This window comes from Saimiri boliviensis, chromosome 2 (genome assembly GCF_048565385.1).
Source record: "Saimiri boliviensis isolate mSaiBol1 chromosome 2, mSaiBol1.pri, whole genome shotgun sequence".
Classification (NCBI taxonomy): Eukaryota; Metazoa; Chordata; class Mammalia; order Primates; family Cebidae; genus Saimiri; species Saimiri boliviensis.
In genome coordinates this window covers 47,753,334-47,776,041 of record NC_133450.1, presented here as the reverse complement: position 1 = coordinate 47,776,041, position 22,708 = coordinate 47,753,334, and the positions used below count along the sequence as shown (strand labels likewise).

Sequence of the window (22,708 nt, the reverse complement as noted above, 5' to 3'; positions counted from 1 at the left end):
GCCCACTTCTAAGACAGGAACTGCCAAGGGTACCAGCTTAGAAGCCCAGAGGTGGGACTTTCCTTCCAGCCCTGCCATGAACCAGCTATGGAGCCTTGAGCATATCACACTCTGGGCCCTGGTCTCCTGCTCTGTACAGTAAGAGCCTGGGCCAGATAATCTGGAAAAGGCGCTATCCAGGCCTTCAAATCTGCAAGTGTATCTGGGAAACATACAGCATCCATGCCTTGTGACTGCCCCACACTCCTCATTCCCCATAACTGAGACTGAAGCTAAACAAAGAACTGGACATCAGCTCCAGTTTGATTCGTTTATTGACAAATCAAATGGAAAAAAAAATCACTTAAAAGAAGGGTATGTGATCATAAATGTAGCTAACAAGGGGAACGCATACAGCACCAGGGAGGGAGAATGAGGCTGGACATAACATTGCAAGGCGGAGGAGGAAGAGAAAGAAGCGGTGGTGGGGAGGATGAAAGAGAGCACCTGCCAAATATCCCACAGCTCACCTTTCCACTTCTCAGCTGTCACTCAACCATTCTTCTGGACAGGGTTAACAGCTAGAAATGGTTTAAGGGCAACATCCAGATAGTTTGTCTGGAAGATTGGAGAGATGAATAGTTGGAGAATGTGGATATAGGATTTTGAAGGATCCTTCAGCTTGAATCTGTTGCTAGAACCCTTTTCAAGGTGAACTGGGAATCAGGAAGCTTAACCCTGGTCTCAGTTCAGCCATGAACTAGCTGTGTGACTTTGGGTGAGTCACTTTCCCTCTGTGGTCCTATTCCCTCTGATGTAAAACAAGCAAGATGGCGAGTTCTCCACTGGTTCTAGCACTCTGCAACGCCAGGCATTCCGGCAACCTGAACTAGACCAGGAGACTGGCTCAGCTTCTGGAGAAATGAGATTACTCAGAAGGCCAGCCAGAGTGACGTGGCACTGGCCTTCAAATGGAGACCACTTGCTTGGCAACGGCAGCAATTCAGAGGGGTGAGTGTACCTGCAAGCACTCACTCTCACTGCAAGGGTGCTCTCTGCAAAGAATGGCTGCGTGGGAGCCTGGTTTTGCTCTGCACAGAAGGCAGGTCCACAGGACTTGGGGGATGATACAGATGAAGCAATCACACAATCTTTAGGGTCTGGGATGCCAGGTACAGTGGATGTGGAAGGAGCAGAGGGCGATGGGCTTTGGGATAGGGTTGGGAGGTAGAGCCATGCCAGCACTTTGCCGTGTGCCAGCCTCTTGTTGCAGACGCCCTCCCCCCTTAAAACAGAGGCTGGGGCCCCTGGGTCTAACAGAAGCAGCTCTTCAGGTACAGATGCCACACTTGGCATCAAGATCCTTGATTCCCGTGGGGTGGACACCATCAAAGCAAGGGTCTTGGTTGTCTCCATTGCCTGGAGTCAAATGAGGTAGGCCAACCCATTTCCCCCCCTACCCCTCCCATGCTGACAAGCCGGTGGCTCGTGGCCGGCCATCCTCCCACTCCATGACACTGCCCTCGAGGCCTGGGAGCATGGCCAGCCCTGCCCTGACAGCTGAGCAGGCCACACCTGGCTTAAGAAAGCTGACCATGAGGCTAGGAGGGACTCCCCACAGCCTGCCCGAGTTTATGTCAGCTGTGACAATTCTAAGGGCAAAGGGTCCCCAAAATAACAGGTTGGAGGGAGGAGCCCACATTTGGGGTTTCTGTCTGAGAAAGGGCTGTGGTTCCAATTCTGAGGTCTAGAGCCACGTTTCATGGCCAAGATAGTAAGATTCTGGGGTGGGCTTGTGTGCGCACACCACCACACACTTATGATGCGTGAAGGGGAAAAGGATACTTAGTGAAAAGACACTGAGCCTGGTATATCCCAGTAGGAGGACTACTTCCCAGTGTAAAACTGCCAGAGACCCATATCTGACAGCCTTTGGCAAATTCTCCAAGTACCCCAAACTGGGGATGTTTCCATGGGGATGCTGGTCCCTAGTTCAAGGCAATTCAGCAAAGCTTTATGAAGCAACTTCTCTACAAAAGGCCCAACTGAGGGTTCCCAGTGGACTGAGAGCACTGCTGGGACAGGGGGAGGCCTAGCAGCAGAAACCCAGGGCCCTGGGGCAGGGGGCACCCCTGCTGCTCCCACTTACTGCTCCAAGACCTTGAAGGACAGGGGGGTGCCACTCTTGGCAAAGGTCTTCATCAGGCTGCTGGGATAGATGCACCCCAGCTTCTCTGGGGTTGGGAAGCCCCATATCCTATAGAGTGACAGGCTCAGCCGGTCCCCGATATAGAAGGGACCCACCCATTTGGCGCTGCTGCCATTCCTGGGGAGAGACAGCAGGAGGACCTGGTCACCCACGTTCCACTCCTTCTCCTGGCTCTCCCGCTTGAAACGCCTGTTCTCAGCCTTTTCACTCGCCTTGTCAGCCACCCTCCAGTGGAGCTCCAGCAGCTCCCCCACCAGCTGTAGCAGGAAGACATCCATCTTGAGCCCTTCAATGTTTGCACTGCTCATCTCCCACCACAGGGGCTCCGTCAGCCTGGCCTCACCTCCGGTCAGGACCTTGAACGGTGTGGCGTCAGTGGAGGAGGCCCTGAAGGCCAGGTGCATCAAGGGCAGGGAGGCTGCCCACTTCTTCCCATGCAGGAAGATGAACTCCTTGAGGGCCCGCTTGAATTCCCAGTAGGCCCCTGAGCTTGTCAGGCAGGGGAACTGGAGGTCCCTACTCAGGGAAGCCACCTGAGCCCCCAGGGCCAGCCCACAGCTCACAAGGACGTGCCGGGCAAACTGGGGCCCCTGGGCTGCTTCCAGCCTCACGGGAACACCCCACCTTGCAAACACATGCTGAAGCAGCACCTGGGCCACAGCCGTGTGTGTGTAGGGCTTCAGGGGAAATGCCTCCACCCACCTGGTGTTGGGGTCGGCCACAATAAGCACATGCTTATGGCCCTCCTCACTTATTGTGACTGGGCCCACCACCTCGATCTGCAGGTTTGACCAGGGGGCGGTCGACCTGAGGGGCCACGGGGACTCAATCACCTTCAACTCGCTGCCTATGAGATTTCGGGGGATGCAGAACAAGCAGCTCCTGCAGTAATCTCTCACATGCTCCTGCATCCCAGGCCACCAGCCCAGCAAGCGCAGCTTCTTGTAGGTCTCTTCAGGCCTCTGGTGGGCCCCCAAGGGAATGTCATGCACAGAGAAAATCAGATCCCTCCGGAGTTGCGTCGGGACTACCCAGACCTTGGGCTTCTTATCTCCCTTGAACATAAGCAATCCACTCTCCTTGTCAAGGCTGAGTGAGTTAAAGGCAGAACTAAAGGGTGAGGAGCCGGACAGTTTCTGCCCAGCCTGCAGCCTGGCAATGATATCGGCCAGGGTGCTGTCACTCAGCTGTAATGCCAGCAAGTTGGGCCTCTTGCCCATGGCATGGGGAGTCACTACAGGGACTGGCACATCCTTTGGCAAACTCCACCACTGCCCACCCCCCTGGGCACCCTGCTTGGCCAGGGTGTCCACTGTCACAGCAAACAGAGAGCCCCGGTAGGAGGTTCGGTAGATAAATGGAAGGGATGAGAGGCCAGAGGTGAGGGATATAATGTAGGAGAGCAGACTCGGGTGAGGGAGTGGAGCCCCATCAGAGGAGAGGAAGCCCCGGGCCTTCCAGAGGGGCAGGAGCTCCCACAGGAGACTGAAGATCCAGTTGCAGTGAGTGAGGAAAACCACCGGGAGCGGGGACTGGCCAAAGCGCTCCAGGCCACAGGCCACGGCTGCCAAGTGGGCATAGGTTGGTGTGTAAGGAGAGCAGGAGAAGGAAAGGGAGACAGGGGGGCTAGTGGGTGACAGAACATACAGACCAAAGCCAGCACACCACTCATCCTCACGGTAGAAGCAGTAGCCCGACATGTGGATACAGACGAAGGTGGACAGGTCGGAGAAAGGCGGCAGAACCTGGAAGAAGCGAGGCATGGAGGCCGCGGGGGTCAGCAGGCGGTTCTCCCCCAGCAGGCCCTGGAGGAGGGACAATTCCAGGGCCCTCTTGCCTTTGTCCTGAACCAAGAGGGACCATCGGATCAACCAAGCCTTGGAAACCCTGCGGCTGTCCCGCACCTCAGGGTCTGCAGTGGTCCGGGAGGCATAGGAAAGGTCCAGGACCACTGGAGTGTCTCCGATGCAGCGGGAAAAATGTTTGAGGGCCCAGGCCACGGCGTAGGGGCTGTCTCCCCCTGACTGGGGGCCCTGGCTCTCCTCGTCAGGGAGGAGGGGTTTTGAGGTATAGGCTATGGGATGCTTTCTCCCTGAGTGCTCCTGATGGAGGATGGCCGTCAGGGCCACGTGGCTCACAGTCACCTCTAGGCGGAAGGGCAGCTGGGAGTTGGGGACCGTCAGGCAGAGAGCAGACACCAAGGCTCGCTTCAGGGCCAAGAAGGCCTCCTCATGCTCCTGGTGCCACTGCCAGTCAGGCTTCTGCTTGAGGAGGCTGTGCAGGGGGCCCACAAGGGCTTCATAGTCGGGGATAGCATCCCTGTGGGAGTCCATGAAGCCCACGAAGAAGGAGAGTGCAGTGAAGTTGCTGGGGATGGTGAGCTGGGCCAGGTGGGCAAGAACCTGCTGGCAGGGAGCCTTCCCATCCCAGGGGATGCCCAGGTAGGGGGAAGCTGCCCCCGGCAGGAGATCGATGTCCAGGGCCCCATCGGGGGGGTCGTGGAGGCTGAGGCACCGAAGAATCTCCTCCGAAAGGGATGGACACTCCACCCTGAACACTGATGCCAGCGAAGAGTCAAGATCGTCCTCCTCAGCCAGCTTCTGCGTGCCCTGCCCCTGTCTCTGCTCCTCATCCTGCCTCTCCTCCTTCTCTTCCCTGACTTCTTCCACATTTGGCAGACTCTCCAGGGGCCCAGAGTCAGTGTCATCACTCAACTCAGTGACACTGGCTGAGCTGGGAGGAAGGGTCTTCCACACCTTCAGGAAGTTGCCGATGTCAGTGTCCAACCTACACCAAAACACATGGAAGAGGGAGGGGCAGCCCCATCCTGAGCAGTCCTCCAAAGGGAAAGCACCTCTGTTGAAACCCCATTCCAAAGTGTCCTGAGGCTGAGCCAAGTGCCAACAACCTGCATGGCGTAGGCACAGCTAGGACCCTGCCTACAAATACTTCCTCTACCTCCTGCATGGGCCAGACCCCCAATATTAGAGGTGCATCATGCTCTGAAGGCCCATCCAATCAAAACCTCACTGGCAAAGTAACACTTTAGCTATACACCAATAATGGTATGATAAGAAATGACTGGCAGCTTCCAGCCTAACGCAGGATGAGCAATCTGGGGGCAGGTCAGGGGGTCACCAAAGTGAAGGAGAGCCTGACAAGGGACTTGTGAGGACACAGCAGACAAACCTTATCCACATCACTTTTTTCTGGCAAGTTGAGACTGGGGGATCTGGGCCCAGAGAAGCAGTGCCCTGCCCAGAACATCCTGACAAGGTCCCCTGCTGGATTCGGGAACCGGCAGGTGAGCAGCAGAGGATCTGAGTTACTGCAAACTAGTTCTGCTGGCACCAGCAACGAGACCCTGGAAACGTCACTTGAGTCTCAGATACCTCATCTATAAAATGAGGACAGTGGTCATTTATGTATAACTCAAGTTGTGAGGATCAAATGAGATAATAAACATAGAAAAAATCCTACTTGGTGAATATTCTAAACACAGCTTCCCTTGGACAGAAAGAATAAAAGCAAGGCTGTTCACTGCAGCCTTGGACCCAACAGCATATAATGGAAGTGGTCAAATGGCCCTCACAAGGAAACAGAAAAATCTATAGGGTACTCATGGAATGGAATACTATATGACCATTACCTGGAACTACATGAATTAGCGTAGGATACACCTGAAAAAAACTAATAAATCATTGAGTACAAATGCCAGTTGTCGAAAGATACATATAGAATGTTATGTATTAAAGGATGCATAAAGAATGTTAAAATTACATTCTACATATGTGCTTTCATGTATGTATTAAAACCTATTATAAGTGGTTTACGAACATATAAACATGTGGCACAAGTATGGAGACATGAAAAAATCAGATCACTCTGATCATTATTAAGCTCTAGACAAATGCTGGCCAACATTAAGGGGAAGTTTCTGATCAGCCCCAGGAGGGCCTGGGAGGCTGGGGAGGCCTAACCCATTACCTGTTTGGCTTCTTCAGAAACTCATCCAAGGTGGGGCCATCACGGCCCAGGGGGTCATCAGGCACCATGAAGAGATTCCCCGCAAAGGTGAAAGGCAGCAAGCTGGGCCCAGGGGAAGAAGAGGCACAGTCACTGTGAGCCCTTGACCCCCCCACACCCTGCTGTTGCCCGGCCTCTCAGTGGGGCTGAGACCCACATCCTGGCAGTTGCTGGTGGCCACTGCTCTAAGACCTCTCCTTCCTGCCCTAACCTCTCCCCTGCCAGGGGCTGCCTAACATCCAAGGGGAAGGAATGGCTCAGGACTCTGGGGAGCTGCCTCACCGATCTTTGACCATCAGTTTCTTGGAATTATTCATCAGGATGTGAATCTGCTCATTGGTGACAATGATGCCATCTGTCTCCTCTGCCAGTTTTACCATGAACCTGCAAGGAGAGGGGGAGTCACTAATGACCCAATAACCAGCCCCCTCACTTCCTGGGTCATTTGGGAAAATGAACTTGCAGCTTCACATTGAGGTGTGTCAGACAAAGGCACTGCCCTTCCTACTCAGAAATCCAGGACCCCCAAACCCACCTCCTCCTCTGTGCAGCCATGTGAGATCACTGGTAGGGATCAAGGTCATCCAGGGGTGACCTCAGATACACACACTCCCAGCTGTATATACAAACACATACCCCTCCTATACACATAGGCACATACGTACACATGCACAGAGAAACTCGCATTCATCCACATTCATATGTGTATATTTACTGCTTCCGTTTTTGCATCTGTAAAACAGAGATACCTACCCCACGTTGCTGTGAGGATAAAACTGAATGAGATAATGCTTTTAAGTGTCTAGGTAACTGCCTGTGACACAGCATACACACAAATATTCCATTATAATGTTTCACCAATGTACAACATTCATACACATGTCAAGACACATACATATATACGCTAGCACATATAAGTACACATACCTGAATAAACAAATCCACTTTTCCAAGAATCACCTCTCCTCTAAAGAGGGCTGTGACCAGGGAAGAAAGCAAAGGCTACCTGCTTCTCAATATTCCCTGAAACTTTCCGTTCTGGCTCCCCCAAGCATGCTATTCCACAAGTGCCCAGCAGAGGAACTGTCTGCAGAAAAGCCATCTTCCCTCAAACCCCCACCTGAACTTAGGGGCACTGAAAGACACTATCCAGGGCACTAGCTCTACAAAGAGGGATGTACGGGCCTCTCTGCCCAGCCCTTCTCAGGCCTGGTTGGGTGCCAGGTCTTGGGAGAAGCGTGAAGAAACAGAACTTCTCCCTGCCTGGCATGAGAGTTGCCTACATGAAACCAAGACCTCTGTCTGCCCAGCATCAACTTCAACCCGGGACCCGTGACTATGGCAGGGCCTTCCCTGCCCTGAGAGAGGCAGGGTCACAGGTTCCGCCTGAGCACAGTGGTCCCGCAGCCATGCTGAGGAGTGACAAGCAGACAAGAATTCGTGGTTTAGGCATTCAGGGCCCTATCCACACCATGCACAGACCTCCCCCAGTGCCAGGGCTCCAAGGGAGGAAAACACTAAAGCAATCTGGAGACACAAGCCTCAACCCGAATGGGTGCCCAAACCATCTGATGGGGGAACCTCCTGCTCACAGGTCACGGGGGAAGAATGCCTGTTAGCTAAAGGAGATGGACTCCAGAATCCCAAGGTCAGGAACAACTCCGGGCTTGGGGAGAGCCAACCTCAAGCCCTCTCCTCACTGTGCCCATCCCTCTGCCAACAGAGGCCCATGTTCCACCCCACCCTCTGCACGACCCACCCCCCCCCAACATATTTGCCTCCATTTCCCCAGAGAAGACAGGCTGGACTCCACCTGACACACCAGGCGGGCCCAACTCCCTGAGCCCCGGAGGACAGGCCTGGGGACCGGCACACCTATAATCGTAGGTGGTGATCTTCTTGCCATTCTCGAGCTGGGAGGGCGTGATTGAAAGCATCTTGAGCGAGTGTAGCTTCGTCAGAAAGTGGCTCTCTGGGGGCGAAAGGCAGAAGACAGAAATGGTCAAGGGAGGGCGAAGTAGAAATGGCCACTCTGGGGTGGCAGAGGGTAGGGCAGCAAGGCTGAGAAGACAGCTTGGTGACACTGTGGAAGCCGGGCAGGCCGGGGACACCTCACCTCTCACCCTCCGGTTCTTCTTCAGCTGCCAGGTGGGTACAAACACAGTGACCTCTCGGTGTCCCCGGTTCCAGAAAAACTGCACCGCCATGGCAATGCCTCGGCAGGAGAAGAAGTGCTGGAGGCCATGCCTGTGGGGTCGTGGGACAAGAAAAGGCCCTGCCTCACCACTCCTCCCTCAGAGCCAGCCCTGGGGTGGCAAGGAGGCAATGCCAGCACCAAGGACACCAACGATGCCCTTTCCCCTTCCTTCCATACTCAGGCATTCTATGAGCCCCTACTGGGTGCGGGGCGCTGCCGGAAACTGTGTGTGTGTGTGTGTGTGTGTGTGTGTGTACCTGTGTGCATGCATGTGTGTAGGCCCAATGAGGACAAGTGGAGGAACGCAGCCCCTCCACTCAGAGAGCTCAGTTGAGAGCTTAAAGCAAACAAAAATTCCTTGGCCACCTACTGTGTGCTAGGAGTGTGCTCTGCACAGGTAACTATCTTATGTGGCAAATTAAGTGGTACACACGTATTTATGCTAACACCTCTACAGCAGTAAGTGCTGTGCAGGGAGGGCAATCGCTAAGGGCCAGCACGGTCAGGAAAAGCTTCACAGCGGAGAGCTGTGCTGGGCCTTGATGTTTGGGCTTAAAGTTTAAAAGCTAGCCTGGGAAGGGCGTGGACCTTGGCAGTGGACACATTTGAGCCCAAAGGCCAGCTGGATCCCTTGCTGGTTCGGGGACCTTGGGCAAGATGTCCCACCTCTGAGCCTGCTTCAGCATCTATAGAGAGGGAAAACAGAAATCTGCCCTTGAGGGTTGCTGTGAGGATTCCATGCATACTGCCTGGCATGCAGGAGCCACTCAACATGGACCACTTCCCTCTAATCTCTTCCCCGTGTCACCCACAGGAAAGTCGGGAAGCGATGCCCATACCCTCCAGGGATGCCCTAGCCCAGTTCCAGAGCATCCCCAGCCCACCCCATGCCCGCAACTACTCACACCATGGCCACGCTGCTGCCATCGATGACCACTCGCCGTAAGCCCTGGTTTCCAGGTTCCCCTGAGAGGTTCAGCTCGAAGGGTGTATTCAGGGCCTCGTGGTACCTCTGGAAGCTGGTCACTGTGCTGTTCGCTTGCAGGTGGCGAGGTGGCTGCCTTGGGGCCCCCTCCCAAGCCCCCAAGAGCCCTTCCATCTGAAACTGGTGCTTACTGCTGACAGCCAAGGTACCGCTGGGCTGGGGACCCTGCCTTCCAGCCTGCCCCTGGCCCTTCGGTAAGGAGGCACTAGCCCTTGATGTAGGCTGGACCTCACTCAGAAGTTTGGCTACATCCAAGGTTGGCCCTGCATCCGTGGGCACCTTCTGAGCTGCAAGTGTTTTGTGAGCTTTGGAGACTTTGGGGGCCACGGGTACTTTGGGAGTTGCAGGTGTTTGGGGAGCTGCAGGTGTTTTGGGAGCTGCAGTTGTTTTGGGAGCTGCAGGTGCTTTGGAAGCTGTAGCTGCAGGCCCAGTTTGAGCTTTGGGTGTTTTGGGACCTGCAGGTGATGTTTTCACAGGTGATGTTTTTGACATCTTCTGATCCTGGGGAGTTTTTGGAGTTGTGGGTTCCACTTGAGCTGCCAACACCGGTTGATTTACAACTGTTTTTTGAGCTGTGGCCATCAATTGAGCTGCTGGCTTTGTTGGAGCCAAAGGCACTTTGGGAGCTGCAGGCTCTGTGTGCACTGCTAGCATCATTTGTGATGTAGGCACTTTGGGAGCTGCAGGTGGCACCTGAGTTCTGGGGGGATCTTCAGCTTTGGGCACTGCTGCAGCCAGGGGCACTTTGAGAGTTTCAGGCACTGTTTGAGTTCCAGGTACTGAATGATCTGTCAGCCCGCCCTGAGCCATGGGCTTCCCTTTCCCTGCTGGCAGCACTGCAGCAGGTCCCTCTTCCAGTCCCTTACAGTCAGACTGCGTACTCCCTTGATCCCCCAGCTCACCTCCAGCCTGTAGTTGGGGTGTAGAGGTTAAGGGTGGCCCTATCTGTGGAAGATCCGAGCTAACTTTGTCATTTACATCTGAGCTCCCTGGGACCACCAATAAACTCATAACTTTCGGGGGAGTCTCTGGCCTTGGGCAATTTTGCAGGACTGCTTCTCCTCCCAGCCCCCCATCTGGTCTACCAGCTGGGCTTTCTGCACTGGGCAGAGGAGCCAGCTCCTTCTGCTTCCACTCTAGATTTAAGGGCAAAGGATTCTGCCCTGGCAGCTTCAACTGAATGGGTCCCAGTGGCCTCTGCCAGAAGGGGAAATTGAAGCACGCCTGGGACAGGAGCCAGGCCAGATGGAGAGAATGCAGCTCATTGATCCTCCAGAAGGTTGCAGCAATAGCCCCAGGCCACAAGGGCCCAAAGGCTGTCCCTGGGGTCCAGGCCTTCCAGGGTGGGCACACACCCAGGGCTGATACTGGAGGTTGGAAGAGGAGTTTGTCTTCTACCCTCTGGACCTGCCTTTGCTGCAGCAAGGCTTGTGTGTAGTTCGTGGAGTCTTGGCTGCTGGTGGCTTGCACTGGCCCTTCCTCTCGAGCACTGTCCGTACCACCTTGGTTGTTGGAAATGACCCTGGAGGAAGCCCAAGTTCATTGAAAAGGTGGAAAGCCAGTGTGGTCCCAAACTACTACTATTTCCTTGGGGTAGGGGAGCAGGGGAAGTATCAGAGAAGCCAGACTCATTTTCCAGAACTTACCGTATCAGTTGGTTTGCGGTCTCCTGCGGTGTGCTCTGAGCTGGGATCAGGGATCCAGTGGCTCCCAGGCTAGATAACCTCTTTGAATTTTCTGGGCCCCTGTTCTGGAGGGTTCCCATGTCCAGAAAGGTTCCAGGACTCTCTCCCACAGACACCATGGCTGGGGTTTCCTTCTGCTGCTGGGGCGGGCAGATCAAAACCTCTGGGTCAGAGTGGCTGTCAGAGATGCCAAAGCGGCTGAGCCACTCGATGATGTCTTCCTTGCCTGCAGCATCCCGCACCAGGCTCAGCAGCAGCTCCTGGACTGCTGGCGGCAGCTGCAGTAGGTCCCCTGCATGCTGGTCACCACGGATCCAGACCAGGGCCCCAAAGGCCCGGGTCACCTCAGCCTCCCAGATCCCACGGGGGGTCAGCAGAGGGGCAGGGCCCCAGCGCAGTCGCCCCACCAGCTCCTCCAGCCAGTTCTGTGTCATGATGAAAGACTCAGTCAGCCCGCCCACCATCAGGGAGCCAGGGGGGCCAGGCACCAGGTAAGCCAGGGTGCTCCAGCAGAGGCAGTCCAGGAAGAGGCCTTGGGCCCCAAGGAAGGCACAGTGTAGGATCGGCGGGTAGCGAACCTCCTTCCACAGCTCCGGGCTGCACAGGCCCTTCAGGTATTCCTGGGCACAGTGGGAAGAACACAGTGAAGTCAGCCCTTTAGGGGCATGAACCTGGATCTGCCCTCACACCCAAAAGGCCAGCCCCTCACTAACCATGTGGTCCCACCACCTCCCACTACCCACCCTGAGCCAAGTGACTCTCCCATGGCCAGCCACTCTTTCCCTGGTCCTGCACCCTCACACACCCATTTCTTTCCAAGGAACACCAACAGAACAGGGAAGCCTGGGAGAGAGGAGGGAACAAACCCAGGTTTCAGCTCCAACTTGTCTTCAACTGATTAGGTTAATCATGGGGCATTTATCATCTTCTCAGCACCTCAGTCTCTTCACCAATAAAACGGAAGGTTAAACTGGATGCTCCTGAGGTCTAGTTCCACCCTGGGATTCCTGAAGTGTGTGACAGCTCGAGGGAAAGTGGCTGCACACTACTGAGCACCCTCCATAAGCTAGGAACTGATGCAACCTGGGGCAAGTTATTAATCACACAACACCCCTGCCTCCATGCCTGAGTTTCCTCATTCGTAAAATGGAAACAGCAACAGTTTCACCTCACTGGGCCACTGTGACACTTCAGTGAGTTAATACACAGAAAGTACTTAGGATGACGCCTGGCACAGCCTGTTCCCATTCTGCAGGCTCAGAAGAGCTAAGCAGCTTGCCTGAGGGCACACAGCTAGAGACTCTGATACCAGAGTTTCTTCCACCTCTTCTGGCTGACTACAGTGACTACAGGGTAATCATGAGAAACTCTAGCTTCATTCCCCTCCAGAATGTCTCTAGCACAACCTGTACCCCGGAATCACAGTAACTCTGTTGCTGAGGGGACAGAGGAGGAGATAAGCCACCGAGCCAGTGTCCAGGGGAACCCTCGTACCTGCACATACGTGAAATAGCTAACTAGAAGGAAGACCTCTGGCTTTCTGGGCAGACCAAGTCCTAGAGTTCACAGATTTCACAGGGCTCATACTCGCCACCTTTAGCAGTGGCTGGGGTGGGCGAGGTTGGGGTTCTTCTACTCTATGGCTGAGTTCCATCAGTGTGGTCCCATGAGCTCTCCCTCCAATCAGCCACCCCATGTGGACTTCATATGCTCCCATCCCCCTCACATCCCCTTTCTTTGACAGTCATCCCTCTCACCCCTCTTCCTGCTTTCCCCTGGCAGTACCATACTCCATTTTGGATCTCCAATAGCCCTCCTGAAGACTACCCAGGCGTCTCTGCTCAGGCCATCCTTCCCTGCTCAGGCCTATGTGTCCCTCTTCCACCCGGCTGAGGCCACAGACCTACAACCTTTTTTTTTGAGACGGAGTCTCACTCTGTCACCTGGGCTAAAGTGCAATGGTTCAGTTTCCACTCACTGCAACCTCTGCCTCCTGGGTTCAAGCAATTCTCCTGTCTCAGCTTCCCAAGTAGCTGGGATTACAGGCATGAGACACCACACCTGGCTAATTTTTGTATTTTTAGTAGAGACGAGTTTCACCATGTTGGCCAGGCTGGTCTCGAACTCCTGACCTCGTGATCCGCCCGCTTCGACCTCCCAGAGTGCTGGGATTACAGGCATGAGCCACTGCTCCAGGCCTGACCTACAACCTCTTTATCAAAGAGCCTGAAATACATGTCTAACACCTTTGCAATCAGTCTAAAACCAACTCAAAACCTGATGGACATCCCAAGCCAACCCCTCCTATCCCAACTTCATCTGGTCCCGCTGCCTAGCAAGGGTATATCTGAGCAGGTGTGGGCTAACTGTCTCAGACCTTAACAAATACTCTCCACCCCATGGACCCCCATTTCAATGACATGAAAACAACATGTAAAAATGGAGTGATGTGCTGGGGAAGAAGATTATGGGTAGCTTCTTTGTCTTTCTGCAGAGAGCTTAGAATATTTATGGCTCCATCAACTGTTCAATATTTCATTTTATTTTTATTTTTTGAGACAGAATCTTACTCTCTCACCCAGGCTGGAGTGCAGTGGCGGAATCTTGGCTCACTACAGCCTCTGCTTCCCAGGTACTAACAATTCTCCTGTCTCAGCCTCCCAAGTAGCTGGGACTACAGACGAGCACCACCATGCCTGGCTAATTTTTATATTTTTAGTACAGATGGGGTTTTGCCATGTTGCCCAGGCTGGTCTCGAACTCCTGGCTTCACGTGATCCACCCACCACCTTGGCCTCCTAAAGTGCCAGGATTACAAGTGTGAGCCACCATGCCTGGCCTAATATTTTAAATTTATGAGACATATAGGAACTGTGGTCATTTTTAAATAATAAATCTGAACTAATATTTAGTGAGAGCTTATTATGTGTCAGGCACTTTGCAAATATTATCTTATTTATTCCTCTCTCTGCTCGTTAAGGAAACACGATTATCCCTATCTTAGATGAGCAAGAAAGGCCATATGTCCAAGATCACACAGTTAGTAGGCTAGGATGCTCAGGCACTCTACTCCACAGTCGGGGGCCTTACCATGATGCTGTCTGTACTGTAGAGGAAGAGAAGATAAGAAAACAACAGGCATTTACAGCCTGAAAATACCTGAACAACTTTCCTGCCTAAAGCCAACCCAGACCTTCTTCCTCCAAGAGGAGAAAAAGTAGAGAAGAGGAGACAGGAACAACTAGATAGAAAGATGACACAGATTAATAGAAAAGGGCACAGAAAAAGAGCACTGTATTTGTAAGAATATATTGTCCAATATCCCACAGGTCGTTAGTCAACTTGTAAGTTAAATAAAAGCATTTATACAAAATATTTTAATACTATTCTGTACTTGTCAAGGTGCTTTATTACTTTAGACCTAATTAGGATTCTCTTAAGTCAGGTATCATTCATTGTCTACTTTCCAGAACCACCCTAATTTATACTGCAGGATACTCAAAAGGCTCAGAAAACAACACCAAGAAACTCTGGAACTGGGAGTGAAAGGGAACATGAAAAACCAGGTTCTTCAAGGAGCGATTAGATCTGGGAGCCCAACCGCTCCCAACATACACACATTCACACACACACGCACACACACACACACACACACACACAGACACGCAAACACGCACACACACACAGGCTTGGCAAGTACCTTCCTGCTCACTGGAGGGGTGTTCTCCGGGGAGTGCAAAATGCGGTCTTAGGAGCAGAGGTTGATCAGCATAATGGAAGGTGTGAGTACCACACAAAAAACATGGATGGAGTAAGGAGGGCCAAAGAGTGAAACATACAATGCAAGCTAAACGCAGAGAAACTCATTCTTCCCACTCAGAGATTTGCTTGGCAGCCAGACCCTGACCCTCCAGGCTGGAGAAGAGAGGCATACATTCTGGAAAATCTGGTCAGCCCACGAGCAAAGACTTAAAGATCACAAAATGGGGTCCCTAACCAACAATGCCCGCAATCTCTGTACACTCAAGCTCAAAATCAACAAGTCTTGCCCACAGCCTCTGCTCCCAATCAGCTTTTTGTCCTTCACTTTTTATCATGCAAGGATTATCAGGCTTATGAGGAAAACTTCTAATGTGAAACACAGAGACCAAACCATAAACGAAAAAAAAAAAAAGCAACCTGAAAGAAGAGAAACTAGGTGAGGAGAAGAAAACTTCAAAAAGCTTACTACCGGCCAGGCATGTTGGCTCACACCTGTCATTCCAGCACTTTGGGAGGCCAAGGTGGGCAGATCAGGAAGTCAAGAGATCGAGACCATCCCAGCCAACATGGTGAAAACCCCGTCTCTACTAAAAATACGAAACTTAGCTGAGTGTGGTAGCAAGCACCTGTAGCCCCAGCTATGTGGGAGGCTGAGGCAGGAAAATCACTTGAACCTGGGAGGCGGAGGTCACAGTGAGCCAAGATCGTGCCACTGCACTCCAGCCTGAGCGACAAAAGCGAGACCCCATCCCCCCAACCAAAAAAAAAAAGCTTGCTATCATTTCTCTCCTCAGAGAGACAACAGATAACATGGTACACACTAAACAAAAATACAATAGGATACATACATTCCAACTTTTATTTTAAAAGCAGAGGATACTGTTTTTAAAAAGAGGGAATATAAATGACTTCTAGACATTAAAAATTTGACTGCAGAAATGAAAGACCCAAGAAAAGACTTCAAAGACAAAATTAAGGAAATCTTCAGAAAGAAGAAGAAAAAGTTAAAGTCGAAAAAGAGGAGAAAACATATGAAAAGTAGAGGACTTCCAGAAAGAGAGGACAGGGACAGCACAGGAGAGGAAATAACCCACTAAGTATTTCCCCCAATTTCCCGGATCTGAGGAGTATGAGTGTCCAGATAGAAGGCCCCCTAAATACAACAAGAGTGCCTGATGATGGAGGAAAACAGACCCACTCAAAGGGGCCTCACTGGGAAACTGTAGAACATTGGGGAAAACTGACAACTTCCACAGAGAAAACAACATCTCATGCAAATGACCAGGGACCAGAATAGCTTCAGACTCCTCCAAATGGAGCACAATCCTCACATTTCTGAAGGAAAACAGTTTTCCTTTTATAATTTGATATCAACCAAACTATCAGTCAAGTATCATTTGGCTATGCAATGTGGACAGGCAACCTCAGCATTCTTCCTCCTGTAAAATCTTTCCCAGGAAGCCATTGGAGAGCAGTTTTCCAGTAAACCAAATAGGAAAGATGCAAAGGCAGTCTGCAGGATGATGGACTTCTCTTCCTGTGCAGGAAGAGAAATCTCAGAATTTATTCATCCATTCGACAAATAATTCTTGACTACACGCCGGTCACTGTTTTAGGGTGACAGTCGTCCACAAACAGGACAACTAGTTCAGACTGTAGGGTGTGACTCAAGGGACAGGCATGTTGAAAGCAGGAATCTGCATACACTTTGCTGCTGTACCATCTTTTTAACTTGAGACTACAGATGAATGTGTTGCATCAATCCAAGAAAGAAAAAGTTTCAAGGTCCAAGACATGAGTATTTAGCAAAGAAAAAAGGCAAAGGATGCCAAGAATGACAGCTGTCTCAGCCTGGAAAGCAACTGACCAGACAGGAAAGAGGGCTCCAAGAAAAAAATTTAAAACCAAAACAACACCTTGAACTGATAGGCTGACCTTGTAGAAAACTGCCCTGAGAGGCTACTGGAAGTGAGAAGAATTAACAATAGGTACAAAGAAAAACAGGCAAATTGAAAAACAAGGAGTCCTTAACCTCAGTGAAACCAAAAAGTAAGAAAAAAAAACAAAATCATCGTACACTTCAGTGCTTACATGTGAATGCTATGTGCACAGGAATAATAAGGCAATGCTAAATGTAGATTTAGCAGATAACTGAAACAGAACTATCTTGAGAAGAGGGAATGGCAGTGAAAGGGAGCTAAATCCTCACATACAATAATGGGACCAAAAAAGATAACATCTAAAATCGATCAATTGAAAGAAACAGTGTCTACATATTTTTTTAGAAATGTGGAGATTCATAAATGCCAGAGCAAATACTGTCTATGGGGATGGTTACTGAAGGAGGAATTGGGGGGGCCAGGGCAGCAAACCACCACGTGCTCTTCTAAGCCTTTTGGTAATGATTGGAGTTTTCAAATGTGTATTACTTTGATAAAGGAAAATTCAAGTTTAAAGAAAAAGAAGGGGGCCGGGCGCAGTGGCTCACGCCTGTAATCCCAGCACTTTGGGAGGCCAAGGTGGGTGGATCACAAGGTCAAGAGATCGAGACCATCCTGGTCAACATGGTGAAACCCCGTCTCTACTAAAAATACAAAAAATTAGCTGGGCATGGTGGCGCGTGCCTGTAATCCCAGCTACTCAGGAGGCTAAAACAGGAGAATTGCCTGAACCCAGGAGGCGGAGGTTGCGGTGAGCCGAGATCGCGCCATTGCACTCCAGCCTGGGTAACAAGAGCAAAACTCCGTCTCAAAAAAAAAAAAAAAAAGAAAGAAAGAAAAAGGAGGATTCGGTGCCCACAACACAAGTAGGTGTGCTGGTAAATGTTTAACAATCAGCTGGAGGTGGGGGGTAACCCTGATTTGTCGCATTTGCTAATTTCTGTGGCATAAATACTCCCACCATGTCTGCAAATACTCCTCCACTCACTTGCACAATTCCTGAAATTTTAACAGCGGGTCCATAGGAGCCAACTCCAGTGGCTGACGACAACCAACTCTCAGGGTACTGCTCACAGTTAGTGTGCAACAAAGACAGTTCACTTTCCATCTGACGGCCAAGCCAGATGTCAGCAAGCCACATCCTGTCCCAGAGCTCCAGAACCCAGTCTCCAGAAGGTACTCCTGCCCACTGCCACTGCCTTTGGGCTCCCCATCACCTCCCTCCATGGTCACTTCTCCTCCCCACCCCCACCCCATCCTCACCTCATTGCCGAAGGGCAGAATGGTAGAGCAGGGCTTGTCCGGGGCCTCCGCTGATGATTACTAAAACCTGCCTCTCCACTTACTGAGTTCACCTCAGAGGCCGGGCCTCCCCAGTGTTTGTTTTGCTGCCTGGGAATGTGTTTCGCAGCAATGTCTTCAATGTTTCTTCATCCCTCCACAACAAAACAATTTGAAAGCACTCAAGTTTTACAGAGATTTCCCTGAAAAACCAGCCACATAGACACACACCCAGGCCCTTCTCTAGATGAGCCTATATCCTTCTGGACTCCTCCTCCCCTTGACCTCAACAAGCCACCCTCACCCTCAGCCCTCCCCACATCCTGCAACCTGTGGTCTCCCGAGTCCTCTCCCGATGTTGGCCTATGTTCAGGAGGCCATTAACAAAGTGTATGATTCTGTGTCCCTACAGCTGAGATTGGGGTCAGCCACGCCACCTCCCTATGGGAACCACGAGACATCCTTACACTTGGGAAACGTTCATGTGTCAGATCGCTGGATCTTAGACAGCATTTAATCCAAGACTTTCACTTTACAAACAGGGAGACTGAGACCCAGAGAGGGAAAAGGACTTGCTCAAAAGTTAAAAACAACAGTAGCTAACATCTATGGTCTATAGCTCTTCACATTTTATAAAACTATTGCAACATGCATGATTTCGGCAGACTCTTACAACCTCTTCATGAACCAGGTATTATCGTCTGATGAGGGAATAGATCAAGAGAGGATACATTATTTGAACTGGTCACCCGGTTAACAGTTCGCAAACCCCAACCTCAAAACTCTCCCCACCATACCTTTCCTACCTTGGCTGTAACTTGGTGACAGCAAATCAAACCCAGATCCCCTAACCCCTGAGACAAAACTTTATCGTCCCCACCATCCCTGTCCTCCTGCTCCAAATTGCCAACAAAGTCCTTTCTGCTCTTTGTGTACAATAAGGCAGGGAGCTACCCAGAATCCCCTCATGCTGGGTTCCCACTTTTCAGCAATGCCTTTCTCAAAGGGAAGACAAAGGGGAGTGGAGGAACAGGGCTAGGAATCAAGGGAGTCACTGGTTCCATTAGCAGGGCCTAGAGTGGGAGCCTGAGGCATAAGGATCTGTGGCCTGAAGAACCCTGAAGCAGCAGAGGGAGATGGAGCAGGCAGGCCTGAAGAAGCCGATCCAGGTTAAGCAAGAAGTGGGTTGAGTGGGGGGGGCCTCAGAAAGTATGAGTCCTGGCTGGGCACAGTGGTTCATGCCTGTCTGTGATCCCAGCATTTTGGGAGGCCAAGGCGAGTGAATCACCTGAGGTTGGGAATTTGAGACCAACCTCGCCAACATGGTGAAACCCCGTCTCTATTAAAATACAAAAATTAGCCAGGCATGGTGGCGCCGTGCCTGTAATCCCAGCTACTCTGGAGGCTGAGGCAGGAGAATCACTTGAACGCAGGAGGTGGAGGTTGCTGTGAGCCGAGACCACACCACTGCACTCCAGCCTGCGCAACAGTGTAAAATGCCATCTCAAAAAAAAAAAAAAAGGAAAAGAAAGAAAATGGGAGTCTCATAAGAGGGTGAGCTGCTGCCTTTCAAAGTTACCAAAATATCAAGAACCCAAAGGGCCTAAAAGGCTTCTCTTGCCAGCCTATGGCTTCTGAAACATCTTACTCTCAAGGCCTCCTGCACATCTGTTCTCTGGGAAGATCACTTCCCTCTCCTAGCACCTCCATCAAAAATGAAAAAACTGCTGACCTAGCAGCTCCACAGACGGGTTGAGGGAGGAACTTCCCAGCCTGCCTGCCAGGCTGTCTGGCGGAATTCTGGGCCTCCCCACCCACGGCCTTGACCAATTAGCATATAGGTATAGACCCAGCTGCAGTAGGTGTGTGTGTTGGGGGGCAGGTAGTCTGGGGCAGAGGGAGGCTACAGCATTCCTACAAAGAAGAGATAAGATACAGGAATATAAGGGAAGAGGGAAACCTTGGGGGACAGGGGAATCTGAGAGGCCCTAGTGGAGGAAAAGCTTGTGAGAGAAGCCAGGGAGATTGCAGGCGTGCTATGATCTGGCCTGTCCAATGTCCAGCCCCACACAGCAAGCCCTTTCATCCGAAAGCTCACAGCCCTCCTCCCAGATTCCCACCCATCTCCAAGACCAGGGAATCTGGGAAGAGGGCTGTACCCCACTCTGACCCCCTACAAGAAGCTGGATGGTATCAAGAGTGTGAGGCAGGGAGCCCAGACCCCTGGGTTCTGGTCCAACCCCCACCACCTCACTTACCTGAGTCTGAGCCCTCAGGCAGGCCCCTCACCCTCTCTGACCACCAGTACCTCATCTGTAAAATGCCAGTATCACTCTAGAAGCGTCTTTAAGGGGCCTTCCAGTACTAGCACTCAGAGGCTCCAAGGGGAAGCACAGGATTTAAGGAGACTTAAAAGAGGAGAGAAGGCCCTGGGCCTTCCAGAGTCTTGGTGGAGAACAAAGAGGTGTGTTGCAGAGGCCACAGCAACGCAGGGCTTCGAGTTGCTCCCCAGATGGAAAAGTGGGGCTGCGGATGCTGCGGCCCTGGCCAAGAAAGGCTCATGGGGGGAACACACACCGAGGTGGCGCTCTCAGTGCACTTGAGGGACAGAGGTGACACGTAGGGAAGGGGTGGGGCAGGAAAGGAAGGAACTAGAGGGAAAGAGCGGGCAAGGAAGGAGCGCAGGCTGATCTGGCGAGGCAGGAGGATGGCCCAGTACCTGCCTGCCACACTGCGAAATCCAGGCCGGGGGAGGGCGGTGGTGCCTCTGCGGACCACCATCTCCCCAGGGGAAGGGGAGAGAGGAATCTGGCGGGAAGAGATAGGCGGGGGTGGGGAGAAGCTGTTTACCTTGGCTTTGCCCATGTTCTCTCGGGGCCCCTCGAGCTGTAGCCAGAAGTAGGGGGTGTCCGGGCGGCTCTGGAAGGCGTTCAGCTTGACCCTGAAGATGCGCTGCACTTGCAGCCGCTGCCGCTGCACCCGAGGCTTCGATTTTGTCTGCACCATGAACCATTCCTGCGCCGGGGGATCGCCCCCGGACAGGAGCATGGCTGCCCCGCCCGCTCCTGGAACGAAGGAGACTACAGTGTCACGGGGGTCTCGGCGCGGCGCGCGCCCCAGCCCCCAGCCTCCAGCCCCGAGCCCGCGGCGCCTAAGCCACGCCTCCTCCCCCCGCGGCGCGCCCCCCGCACGGCCTCTTCCTCCGGGCGGCCGGACTTACCCGGCAGGGCTCGGGCGCCCGCCCTCGCGAGCTTCGTCCCCCTCGGCTGCGGCTCCCGCGACGAGCTCTTCCTGCCGGGGTTGTAGCTAGGGGTGGGACGGGCCGGGCTCCGGCCGCCCTTCCCTCCGCCCCCGGCCTTCCCCCTCCGGCACTCCGCCAGCCCCTCCTGGACCGACGCTTTCTCCGTCTGCTGGATAGCTTAAAGGGGCGCGGGGAGGGCCCCGGAGGCCTCCGCCTTCCACCCAAGTTTTGGGCCCAGAGCCAGAATCCAGGGGTCAAAGTTAGTTTCCTTCCATATTCCCCTCTCTCTAGTGGGAGGACGGGGAAGAGGAAGGAGGTGAGGGTTGGTTTCCGGGACCGTTTTTTGAGATTTGGAACAGGAATTTCTCCCCTTTGCCTCCACCTTCTCCCCAACCCACAACCGCCTCTCCCAGGCGTCCCTAGAGAACGGGGACCTCGGCCACTCCTTCCCTGGGAGGAAGGGGTTAAGGTAGAGTAGGGTGAGCCCAGGGAGGCCGGGGCCTAAGGAAACTCTGGGCCGGAGACCAAGCAGGAAGGAAAGGGTAACAGCGCTGATTCCCCACCCCCCACTGAAGTCTAGGGACAGCCTGGGGCTGGCGGGCAGCCCAGACCCTCCTGAAGCCCCCCAGGGCTGGAGGGGCGGGAGAGCTGCCAGAGTCTTCAGACTTGAGTTGTTTATGAAAGCCCTTTTTAGCACTGTTGAGTTATGCTGTGAGGGGAAGGAGATAGAGGGTCGGAGCAGTAGTGTAACCTCCGAGGTCTCCTGCAACCAACCCCTGACCAGCCAGCCAAATGGTATCAGTGGTCTGGGACTAGCCCTGGGCTGGGGGGCCACCTTCAGCACCGAGGCTCTGCTCACATTCCAAGCACAAAGGACACCTTATACAGCCCTAGGCCTGAACAGAACCTGGCCCTGTGGAGGGCAGGGCCTATGTCTCAGCCTCAGTGACCTTATTTTCCAAACAACGAAGAGCCACAGTCTGATAGACACAAATATACCTATGGGGACAAAAGGCATAACACTTTAAGTTAGGCCTGCCCTGGAACATCTGGACTGCTGGGCCATCATATGTTTGTGTGCAGGCAAGGGACCAGGAGCACCCCACTGCAAGGAAAGGGCCCAGCTGGGGACAGGGAGAGACTTGCTCTACTCCTGGTCTGGACTGGACTCAGCCTGCCATACCCCACTTCATCCCACACCCCTGATTCTTCTCCCTAGATTGGAATCCAGAAAAGGAAAAAGTGATCAGTGTTACTTCTGTCTCCAAAGCCTTCTGCTCCACCCTACCTGGCCCCCCTGTCCTGCCCCTCTACAGTACCTTGAAGCCAAAGGCCCTTGGGGTGAATATCCATCTCTGGCCCTCTTTCCACCTCTAACTGCTCTTATCAAAAGAGGCTCCTCC

At 52.7% G+C, this 22,708-nt stretch overlaps 1 protein-coding gene across 1 annotated transcript; it reads right to left on the bottom strand.

Moving 5' to 3' along the window:
• Positions 1-1,281: 1,281 nt before the first annotated feature.
• On the bottom strand, positions 1,282-21,626 carry NYNRIN (NYN domain and retroviral integrase containing). The gene is made up of 9 exons (XM_039469213.2): positions 21,285-21,626; positions 20,915-21,129; positions 11,043-11,701; positions 9,317-10,918; positions 8,331-8,461; positions 8,090-8,186; positions 6,497-6,598; positions 6,176-6,277; positions 1,282-4,975 (listed from the first exon to the last, which is right to left on the bottom strand). The coding sequence occupies exons 2-9, from the start codon at positions 21,110-21,112 to the stop codon at positions 2,125-2,127; spliced, it is 5,742 nt and encodes a 1,913-aa protein (XP_039325147.2). The 5' UTR covers positions 21,113-21,129; positions 21,285-21,626; the 3' UTR covers positions 1,282-2,124.
• Between the last annotated feature and the right edge of the window lie 1,082 nt (positions 21,627-22,708).

Bases quoted from the DNA above. Each gene is read 5' to 3' on its own strand.
- NYNRIN (XM_039469213.2), bottom strand. From the start codon at position 21,112: ATGCTCCTGTCCGGGGGCGATCCCCCGGCGCAGGAATGGTTCATGGTG. The intron at 8,462-9,316 runs GTGAGTAGTTGC...ACGACCCCACAG, and splicing joins GGCAGCAGCGTGGCCATGGT to GCATGGCCTCCAGCACTTCT. The intron at 6,599-8,089 runs GTGTGCCGGTCC...CTCTCCTTGCAG, and splicing joins ATCACCACCTACGATTATAG to GTTCATGGTAAAACTGGCAG.